General features: G+C 38.1%; 1 protein-coding gene across 10 annotated transcripts in view; it reads right to left on the bottom strand.

Annotated features, from left to right (window-relative positions):
• Positions 1-124: 124 nt before the first annotated feature.
• LOC129816688 (muscleblind-like protein 2a) overlaps positions 125-12,006 on the bottom strand; it is a 44,795-nt gene continuing 32,913 nt past the window's right edge. For 3 of the 10 annotated variants that reach the window (XM_055871459.1, XM_055871457.1, XM_055871458.1), the window contains 4 exons: positions 10,985-11,038; positions 10,418-10,571; positions 8,663-8,698; positions 125-3,815 (listed from right to left, as the gene is read on the bottom strand). In XM_055871459.1, coding sequence (XP_055727434.1) covers positions 3,691-3,815; positions 8,663-8,698; positions 10,418-10,571; positions 10,985-11,038 — 369 coding nt within the window. In that variant the 3' untranslated portion in view covers positions 125-3,690. Of the gene's footprint in view, positions 3,816-7,284; positions 7,420-8,662; positions 8,699-10,417; positions 10,572-10,984; positions 11,039-12,006 lie in introns of those variants that run through there. The other 7 variants (XM_055871460.1, XM_055871461.1, XM_055871462.1 and 4 more) reach the window with 7 other exon arrangements.

The raw sequence follows: 12,006 nt of genomic DNA, 5'->3' as shown, positions 1-12,006 counted from the left end.
GATAGAGCATTTCATTATTTGGGGCTTGTGAAACAATGTCCTCTGCTTATATAAAATAGGAAATAATAAGCCTATTTATTTGGGGTATGTGAATCACCAAAACAAAGGAATCAGAAACTTGGCATTTACTTAAACTTTTATTTATTTTTTAACATTAGATTTTACACAATTTAGCATTTACCAAAACTACTGTATATAACATAAATGAGCACAAATAAAACATTTAAAATTGCCACATGAACAGATTCAAAATTAGTAAGGGTTTTCCCCTCTGTTCTAGAGTACGGCACTACAGATGGAACCATATGTGAACCAGCACAGCAGTTTAAACATAACCCTGCAGTAACTGTAGCACCACCATTTAGAATGGCACCTGTCAGTTTTCATCATCATCAAGCTCTTCTCAGTGAAATATTTGACTGCACTCTTTACAATCTACCATTTTGACCTCAAAATGAAAATGTACTGTAGTGAGAATTAAAACAGCATATTTCACAAATTGCAATAAGACTATCCCAAAAAATCCTTATATTTCATGAGTCCTAACACATAACAACTTAAGAACAATACATCAAAAGGCAAGGCAAAGATCACTAATAAGCCAGTCTGCTCAGATCAGTTTACCAACTGTTCACAAAGTGCTAAGGAATCCTGTTACTATTGGGTCAGTAAGAGTGAACACATTCTGACTGTCCAACTCTTTTGATTGGGTGGTCTAAAATCTCAACTGACTTTCAGGTGCAGATTTATCTAGCTATAATAACATTCAAAACATTTAGCAAAAATCAAGTTGAAATTAACATTGAAATAAACATTTTCATAGAAACATTTTTTTTTTCTTGTGAAAGATGCCTTCGGTCAACAATTGACATAATTTAGGACAATCACTGCCACATTAGCCATACCCACGACTATATGTTTAACAAAAGTGCATTTTTGAGTTTTCCCTCGTCTGTATGAGTCCAGGGACACTTTTTATCTGGTGGAATAGAACGATTAGAGCATGTATTAATGGGTATGTAAATGCCATGGGTAGGCTGTCAAATGCAAAATGAATGTAGTACTGTGATACCAAGGCAACATGATACTGAAAATATTGTTTTTGCCATAAAATAGGAAATGTTTAGATTCCGGCAATACAATCTAGTGTGTTGCAGTGCTCTAGAAAAGCGTAACAATTACATAATTTCCAAAAATACAGAGCTTCCGTAATTGCAACTTTAGGAGACAAATTAATATAGTTATGAAATGATACTGTACTACAATGAAAAGTACATTTACTTAAATGTTTATTTTTTGGTAGACTGTGACCTATACAATAAACTGTTTTTATACATAATAAAAGCAATTCTACAACCTTGCTCGTACTGCAGTGTGTTGTCCTGTATAAGTGACAAGGCAGTGACAAGGATGAGACGTGGAAGCTTGCCATTGGTAGCTCCAACATTCCATCCCTGATCACAGACGGTTTTTCATAGGCTAACGTGACAGGACAGGTCCTTTGAGGAACCACCAGCAGAGCAAAGCTCAGCTTAATAAATTACATTCATTTTAAAATAGAATACAACATTAGTTATTGAACAATGTTAAACAAATAAAACTAAGTATATTCCATTTATTTCCATCAAACATTACATAAAAATTAACTTTTTTGAAAATGTTAAATAAAATAAAAAGTGATGGAAAAGGACAAAGATGGTAAGGACATGCGTAAAGGAGACTTCACTGTTGATTGTCTGAATTGATCAAACATGGAAAAAATCTCCTTGAAACTGTTGAGATTTTTATTTTTTACACCTACAGATTTCACTCACACACAAAATGAAAAGGGGAGAATGAAAGACTGGGTAACAGTTTGCACCTGTGTGAAGTTTTTAAATGTTATTTCAAGAGCAAATAAAACATACAAGTTTGAGCAAAAAGGTAAAATAATGGTACGTGTAGATAAAATGTAAATAGTTCAATATTTTTTACTTTATTTTTGTCTTTTATATCCTTCTGTAAATAACTGGCTTCATTAGTCTTCTATACCCTACTGTAAATAACAGGTATAGACTTTGCACTGGTGGATAAATCTGTCTTGTGTTTTGTAAGTGCTAGTTTTATAGACCAGTTTGTAAATACAATGAAGCTTTGACAATAACATATGTAGAGTTATATGAGTTTCATTACATTTGTAATGTGACCACGTCCTACCACTAAAACATGTATTATGATACATTCTACTTGAAAGATGTTAGGCTATGATATCAATGCAGTAAACGTGAGGATATGATAAAGACAGCTGTATAAAGAGAAGAATGAGTTAGCAACATAGAATTACGATACATATCCGGTTTTCTAATCTCATCTGCAATCACTTTTTTTAGTCGCAAAAAACGTTCAACTCATTAAGCATGAAGCTAAACCATGTTACATAATGAACCCTCACTGAACATCATGCCAAAGCAGTCATGTTCAGATCTTTCAGATATTGACATTTAAAATAAAATAAAAGTCAATGATCAATGAAAGTTTAAAGCAGTAAAAACGAACCCACTGTACAAAGAGTACCAATGCACTGAATTCACATCACACAAAACAGGTGTTAATTTTCTTCCAGAAGTGATTATTGTGAGACTGTGGAGTGTTTTGAGAAATTGTGAGGGTTTTCTATTTAATGTGGAATATTTTTTCACACAGAGCCTTTTCAAGATGCATGTTATATACATTACTTTAGGCACTTCTACAGTTAGAATAAGACCAGATTAACAAGTGACCTCCCATCATGTGTAAGTAAGCCTTTTAAACAAAGATCACCACATGTACTGTACCTTTCTTTGAAGTCTTATCATTCTGGTCCTCTTTTAATGTCTGTGGCCGAGTATAACCACCTAACCCTTTAAATGTCTAATAGCTCACCAAACTCTTACTCAGCCTTTCAGTTCTTCTAAGGTGGCTTATTTTCAGCCCACCAAATCCCTCTGCTAGGTCATTGGCACATCTGGTATATGGTGTTTCTTGGATGAACGCTAAAATACTCAAGGCCCAATAGACATAACACAAACACTGCAGCGCAAACAGACACTTGGAACCAGTGATCGCTAGATTCATTATCAATTCTGGAATTAGTGGCTGATTATATATCACTGCCATTTGGCCACCATAAGGTAGAAGAATTCAATGTTCTGCTATTATCATGTCTTATTCCTTCATCATAAAGGGACCAAGGCACACCGGGAGGGGGAGCAGTGATCCTATAATCAGAGAACAACCATCAGATAAACAACAGACTATCCCATCCTCTGTCACATTCATCCTTTACAAGAACAAGAAGAGCACTCTGATGCACAGGCCAAGTGTACATTTGTATATGGGGTAGTAAAAACAAGAGAGCTTTTCAACGGTCTGTGTTTCAAATAAAAGGAATCAAACACTTAGATGCACAATCATTTCTGAAAAAAAAAAAAGAAGTTTGATTTCAGTGAGTGTTGTGTAGTTTTAGCAAAACATTAAAAAGGTCAGAAAAAGTAACTGTTGAATACCTTTACAATTACATTTTCAGAATCCCCAATCATGTGTGTATACATATAATAAAATCAGTCATTTACATATCAGTAATGGTAGTAGTCCTAGCAACACTGGTATATCATCAGTATATATATATATTTTACCATAGCTCAATGTTATACATTGCCTCTAATCTTCATCTCAGCATGCAGGTTGCTGTAGTTCTCTTGTGGAGCAAATGTAGTATTTACAGACGGGCTGTTTGGGACCTCTAAGGGCAGCGTCTTGACACTCTGTTCCTTTCCTGTTAGTTACTTGAGGATGATCTGTTTTAGGAGCAGAGATTGAGACATCATGTTACTCAATTGGTGGCGTTCACAATCAACATGACCGATTGCCCTTAGGTCCAAGTAACAGTGCCAGTGAGTTTTTGGAAGACAAAAACAGTACTGATGCAGTTCTGTACAAGATTCATGGCAGGAAATGATGAAAGAAAAGGGGTTCTTATCTGCCGAAGTAGAACAGTAGCAAAACTGTGACCAGTATAATCAAACAATGCTGACGAAACAAAGAAAACCGTGGGTAAAATATACATTTAAATCCTGCATGTAAAACAAACATAATTCTGTTGAGTTGAGATATCTTTCAGATAAGATTCAGAGCTGAGGCAGTAGTCTACATATCCAGGTTATTGTAATAACATTGAAAATAAGAATAACAAAATCGACAACAAAAGCGCAAACTAAAATGTTGCAAATCTCAACAAAAACTAATTGAAATCAGAGAAAGTTACAAAAAATGATGTATAGCCTAGCTACAGATTTTTTTTGTATATTTACTTTATTTAACTAGGCAAGTCAGTTAAGAACAAACTCTTATTTTCAATAAAATACCCCCGCCAAACCCGGATGACTCTGTCCCAATTGTGCGCGGCCCTATGGGACTCCCAATCACAGCCGGATGTGATGCAGCCTGGATTCGAAACCAGGGACTGCAGTGACGCCTCTTGCACTGAGATGCAGTGCCTTAGATAACTGTGCCACTCGGGAGACAGACACATACACTGAGTGAGTATACCAAACATTAGGAACACCTTGCTAATATTGGAATAGCACACATACACAATCCATGTCTCTACTGTCTCAGGCTTTCAAATCCTTCTTTAACATGTCTCCTCCCTTTCATCTACACTGATTGAAGTGGATCTAACAAGTGACATCAATAAGGGATCACAGCTTTCAACCTGGATTCACGTGGTCAGTCTAAGTCATGGAAAGAGCAGGTGTTCCTAATGTTTTATACACTCGATGTATATTCCATGTTAACAACCTGGGTGAAGTAAAATACCAAAACATCCAGCAGAATAAGCTTCAGGACAAGGCTGGTGGTTTGCAAGTATGTGTATGTTTTAATGTTCTCCCAGAATCTGACCTGACCCCCCAAGTGGAAGTTTCTAAAAGAGGCAACACAGGAAAGTCACAGGCACATGTGACAGCCTTCTCACAAACACACACACACACACACACTAGTGCTGGGCGGTATACCGTATTGTACTATATATCGGTATTGATGCAAGACCTGTTTGGGTTTTTACTTTACTTTCTATAATGGTATTTGAACGTTTGGTTTGTTAAATGTGATACGCGGTGTGTAACGTCCATTTTTTATAGTTTACTTCGCTACTTGAGTCATCTCTCCATACCACTTTCCACACAGACCTAGCCCCCGCGTACTCAAGGAGCGCATTTGTTGTTGCTCGACCACGAGACACTTGCGTTCAGTCTTCATGGTCAATGCAGCACATGCAATAATGTTGATGACAACCAGTGGTGTAGCGGTGCCTTGAGAAGTGGGTATACTCTAATTTTGCCATAATTTTTGCCGAATGGCCCGTTCGGGCAAAGGAAAGGTACACCGTGTGAATCATTCTATGAGAAGCAGTGACATACACTCTGAATGATCTAAAATGATGAAGCCCATATTGGTCTTTCACAATCAGGCCAACCCAAGCTGTACTGTTCAGTAGGATAATAGTAGGCCTACTATTGAAACAGATAAACTGAGTCAGAAATTCACAGGTTCAGATTTTTACCCAATTTTTTCAGATTTTCGTTTTCAAAGTCAGACCTTTTTATTTTTTCTATTTATTTTTTAAACAACAAAATGGTATATTCTAAGTCCATAACAATGCTTAAACCACAACAGGGAGACCACTTTTGCGGTCCAAGTAAAATCTAATACATTTTGATTTCTGAGAGTAGTTCCCCTTTAATTGAAGTGTGCAGGCACATAGCACTACTGTTTGATTAGCAGTGTTTCTCTAGCACATGAGATGGAGTTTGCAAAATGTATTTATACATCAAATACCTCCACTACACTACTTTGATACGTATCAGTGGGGATTAAGAAGTGAGTATACGCAATGCCCACTGAAAAATAAGTGGGTATACCATCCACTAAACCACATCAAGGCTCTTTTCACTTTGCTTCTTAATATAAATCCACTAACATTATATAACTACACTATTAGTTTGTGTTTACATCTTACATCTTGAAACAACTAGTTTGTCTTTTCTTAGCAAGATGGGGCTAAATCTTGTTAGCCTGATAATAGCAGCGATGGTGTACACCTAAATCAGCATGTTGTTTTTGCAACAGTATCTTCTAAATCAAAGAGGAAGCATGTAAATGTTCGCTACATGAAGTAGCTAAGAGAATGCATTCAATATGTAACCAAATATTATAGGGTCCCCTAGGAAACACTGACCAACACGTTGGTTCCTACCCGGTCACAATAACTCCTCCCTGGCATTTTAATTAATTGTCATGTCAAAGAACACTGTATTCAAGTGCCCACTATTATATTATAACTACAGAATTAGAATAATCATTCTATTTCCATGATTTCAACAGTTCACCCAAATGTTTTGCTCTAAATCACAAGTCAAATCGCAATTGGAACATTTGGTTAAAAATAAGGCCTTAATTGTTTGCCCATATCGTCCAGCCCATTGTGTGAAAATTATCTCAAATGAGTACAAGAAATGCAGAAATGTTTGAAAATGTCAACAATTATTTTTGATTGAAGTTGAATTGAACTGTATCAAACAATCAGAATGGCGGAAAACCCATTCAAATCACTTAAGAATGTATGTGTTGCCACCCTAGGGTCACGCACTATTCATGAAGCAAATTAACAACTTTTATTATTCAAAAACATAAAATGACCATTGAATACAGTCCGACTTAGAAAAAAAATACAGTGATATGATATTTTGTCCATAAAGCTCGGCCCTCTCACACACACACACACACACACACACACACACACACACACACACACACACACACACACACACACACACACACACACACACACACACTTAAGTCCTTCTTGTGATAATAACAGCAAATTCTAAGCTTTAATTCATTCAATTGGTCTCTTTAGTCTGAGGGGCTAATTTAGGCTGGTTCAACCCATAGGCTTATCTATAGCTTATTTTTTTCTCTCTCACTTGACAGAATTATAGAAACACCTGCATTTTAAAAAAAACAATTGTCACTAAATAAAAAACTATTAAGGAAGTTCTGCAACGCACAACAAACTACTATTTGCAGATGAGAGCTCTCTAAGTGCTTTTTGTCATTACTATATTTAATACAGCATGTAGAATAATTCTAGTCAAGCTTGCTAAAAAGCAAGGCAACAGGCAGGAGAGCCTTGATGATGTCATGACCAGCACTTAATCAGAGCTCAGGGATTCATGAAAGAAAGCTTTAGAAAAAGGAGCAAACCTGATTGGCTGGTGCCGTTGCTGCGTAGGGAACACTTGTGGCAGGAGTAGTTGCTGCAGAGACAGTAGCAGGCGTAGCACTGTACATCATGGGTACTTTTTCAGGAAGGGAACCATGGAAGCAATGAACAGGTAGCTGGAGCATTATGGTAACCATAGCAACGTTTAGTCTATTTCTTCTTCGCATGGTGAATACAGTACAACAACATCAGCAGCAAGCCATCATTAGGTTATTTTAATGTAACCTATATTTAACTTTTTAAAAAATATATATTTATTTTGTTTAACTAGGCAAGTCAGTTAAGAACAAATTCTTATTTACAATGACGGCCTCCCCCGGCCAAACCCTCCCCTAACCCGGACGACGCTGGGCCAATTGTGCGCCGCCCTATGGGACTCCCGATCACGGCCGGTTGTGATACAGCCCAGGATCAAACCCGGGTCTGTAGTGACGCCTCTAGCACTGCGATGCAGTGCCTTAGACCGCTGCGCCACTCAGGATTCCTAGGTTAGACCAGCAGATGGCACGCAATCACAGTGCAAAGGGTCATGCAATCACAGTGCAAAGGGTCATGCAATCACAGTGCAAGGGTCATGCAATCACAGTGCAAGGGTCATGCAATCACAGTGCAAAGCAAGAAAGCATTGGAAAAATAATGGAGGAAAGCTGTTTTAAGTAACATTTCAGGAAATTTGTCAGATATTTGTCTGATTCCCAGAGAAGACCATTTGAAACTAAACGCTTCCATTTACGACATGGAAAAATGATGTTTTGCTTATAGCATATATCCTCATTAGGATGGTATCTTCACTGCTGTGTTAGAAATAACTTCCCTTTTTATACAAATAGAGGAAAGCAATTTGATATGGAAAGACCAAGACATGTCCAATAAAATGTCTGGGAAACTGATCAAACTGATCCTAATCCACAGAGCAGTAAAGAACTATAAATATCAACCAGCAGCGCTTGTAACTGTTGTCACATATTTTGAATACTTGTATTATCTACAACGGTATGATTATCACTGCAGAGAACAACAGACACAAAACAAATAAACTAAATAATCATAAGAAAAAAAGTAGGCCAATCAGTGATGGCAAAGAGTATAAAATAAAAGCCAGAGCTTTGTCACGGACATGGCTAACCGAGAAAAAAAATATATGCTGAAACTTGTTAAAAATACACCTTCCCTCAGGTGATTTAAAAATGTACTGGTTCCTAACGTATATAAAACACCCTTACCCCCTGACCCAGAGAATATTTATCCAAGAGAACATTGGAATAACAGGAAATTAATTTGAAACCAACAGAGAGAACATTCCACCCATATTCTCCATTCATTAGAGGTGATATCAGAAAAAAGAAACAAGGGACCTACCAACGCCGGGAGCAGGAGACATGCAAAACACGGACCCTGTGTGATTGTGCAGTGGGAATTGAGTAGAGGAAAATGAGGGAGAAAAAAACAGGTTAGCTAGTTTTCAGCATGCTTTTACATATTCAAAAACCAAATACAAGTCAGACATTAACCCCTCAATGGAAACCAAGGGTTATTTAGCTTGGTGAGCATACACAGATACAAGCACATGACAACCGATGCGTGTTAGAAGTATGGTGTGTGGGTTTAAGTGTAGGGTGTAGATGAGACTTGCATAATAAAATAGCTCCTGTCGACTGACATGGGAATCAGTGCTAGGGCAGCCAGGCAGTACAGTAGTTAATTTAGTAGCGAGATCTAACAAGAGTGCACAGTGGCTGTTACTGTTGATTATGGCTGTCAGAGGTAGGCCATGTTGAGAGAAAGAGCTAAGCTCATGATATAATTAAGCAGTAAGGCCCAGGGGGGTGTGGTATATATGGCCAATATACCACGGCTAAGGGCTGTTCTTATGCACGACGAAAAGTGGAGTGGCCATATACCACCAACCCCCGAGGTGCTTTATTGCTATTATAAACTGGTTACCAACGTAATTAGAGAAGTAAAAATAAATGTTGTGTCATACCCGTGATATACCACGGCCGTCAGCCAAATCAGCATTCAGGGCACGAACCACCCAGTTTATAATGGTATATAAATATAGGGTTCTACTTAGCCACGTACTTACTGTATCACAACAATGTAGGCCAATAGCCTGAATTTGATACATTTGATTAAAGCAGGTCTCCTTCAACCAACCTGGATGATGTCATCTGGACGCACTGATATATCTAACTGCCAGGACATTGAACTATTACGTATGTGACAGTGACATTGAATGTGCATCATTTGCAAATAATTAACAGCTCAAATTACAAGGTGTTGCATTACTTCATCATAGCTAGGATATGCAGAAAAACAAAGAAAGACACCTGACTCACAATAAACCACCTTAAACAGATATCACCACCAAATATTAGCAGTTGAGGAGTGAATGAGGAGTGAATTATAATTATAAAGTCCTCATTAGTAATAAAGGGACAGTGGAGCTGTGGAACCATGGATTATACTCAGACAGCTGGGCTGTGGAACCATGGATTATAATTAGAGAGTTGGGCTGTGGAGCCATGGATTATACTCAGACAGCTGGGCTGTGGAACCATGGATTATACTCAGACAGCTGGGCTGTGGAACCATGGATTATAATTAGAGAGTTGGGCTGTGGAGCCATGGATTATACTCAGACAGCTGGGCTGTGGAACCATGGATTATACTCAGACAGCTGGGCTGTGGAACCATGGATTATACTCAGACAGCTGGGATGTGGAGCCATGGATTATACTCAGACAGCTGGGCTGTGGAACCATGGACTATAATTAGAGAGTTGGTCTGTGGAACCATGGATTATACTCAGACAGCTGGGCTGTGGAACCATGGCTTATAATTAGAGAGTTGGTCTGTGGAACCATGGATTATACTCAGACAGCTGGGCTGTGGAGCCATGGATTATACTCAGACAGCTGGGCTGTGGAACCATGGATTATACTCAGACAGCTGGGCTGTGGAACCATGGCTTATAATTAGAGAGTTGGTCTGTGGAACCATGGATTATACTCAGACAGCTGGGCTGTGGAGCCATGGATTATACTCAGACAGCTGGGCTGTGGAACCATGGATTATACTCAGAAAACTGGGCTGTGGAGCCATGGATCATACCTGTGGGATAGAAGGCAGCTGTCTGCTGGAGCTGTGCATTGGCCAGAGCCTGCTGGTAGTGCAACATACTGGGGTTGAAGAAGGAGCTGGCCCCGGGGCTCTTCTCCAGTGCTTGTCTCTTTGGAAGGGGCTGCAGGCAGCCATAAGGGAACGCCTGCCGAGGACAAAGGACATGTCAACACAACACAGATAAAACATTTAACAGTAGCTCTCAAAAATCCACATGAGTTTTATACTGTATGTAAATAATATCACTGGCTATGAGCTTTATACTGTATGTAAATAATATTACAATCATTGCCAAATGGTAGAGCAAAACTGTATACAACTATTAAATCACAAAATAAAGGTATTTATGATCAAATTAGTGAATGGCTAAAACTTTATACTGTTAATTTAACACCTATTAAATTATTGAACGATAACTGACGGTGAATGATTCTGTACACATACTAGAGGAGTCTTAATTAAGAAGTTATAAAAACAAAAATGACAAATTAAATTATGTGAGTTGCTACAGTACAATTAATAGCTACATGCAAAGCAAAAGGTGAAAGGTCAAAGTACCAGGTCTACAGTTGCCTCGAGGGGTCGCTTCATTGCTTTGGCAGTCGACTGAGTCTTTTAATAGCAGACAGCGAGCACATGATGGCAGTGGGCCAATGGGATTCAAGCGTATTAACATACAGGTAACAGCAAGCAGAGGTGCGTCATGGGGACAGCATTGCATTGTGGATAGGTGAGAAGGAGAAAACAAAAATAATCTGAATGCAGTTTACCACCACATACAAAACAATAGGCATGCACAATAAACACATGTAACTGATTCAAGGAAACATACGACTGACTCCTGAATTAGTATGTAAGCATTTACCATACTCATTAATAGCTTAATCTAATTTAGAATTACAACAATACTGTGCAACAACATTAGGACTGAGGTTATCTGCTAATGTAGAAAACAGAAACAGCAGTAGATCAAAATATGTTCATCATTATCAAATCATTTTCAAATTGAATATACAGTTTAGGGCTACTAAATAAATGTTCTAGTAATGCATTAATTGACAGACAATTGCTATACCAGGATTGTACATGATACACATCAATTTGAAATAGAGACAAGAGGTAAAAGGCTAACTGGCATTAGCTAGGCTACTGTGAATGGTCACCCTTGTGAATTTTTTCTCGCCTGAGAGCTAGGTCTGATTCATGTAATTTTGAGTGTTTTACATGTCATACTAAATAGGGAACAGAGAGAACAATATACCCACTGAATTGATAACTTATGTACAGAATGTGGAGCTCTGTTTATTGTGAGATTAGGTATCAAATTTGCACTTTTTGTTAAATTTATTAAAAACATTCATCGTTTCAGTCAAAAACCGTACCTTCACTACAAAATTCCTCAGCATTACAGACGTATCACTACATGACCAAAAGTATGTGGACACCTGCTCGTCGAACATCTAATTTCAAAATCATGGATATTAATATGGAGTTGGTCCCCCCCTTTGCTGCTATAACAACCTTCACTCTCTGGGAAGGCTTTCCACTAGATGTTGGAACATTGCTGCGGGGACTTGCTT

The sequence above is a fragment of the Salvelinus fontinalis genome, chromosome 19 (assembly GCF_029448725.1).
Source record: "Salvelinus fontinalis isolate EN_2023a chromosome 19, ASM2944872v1, whole genome shotgun sequence".
Taxonomy (NCBI): Eukaryota; Metazoa; Chordata; class Actinopteri; order Salmoniformes; family Salmonidae; genus Salvelinus; species Salvelinus fontinalis.
Note: the sequence above shows the minus strand (reverse complement) of the source record. Positions and strands in the feature narration are given on the sequence as shown.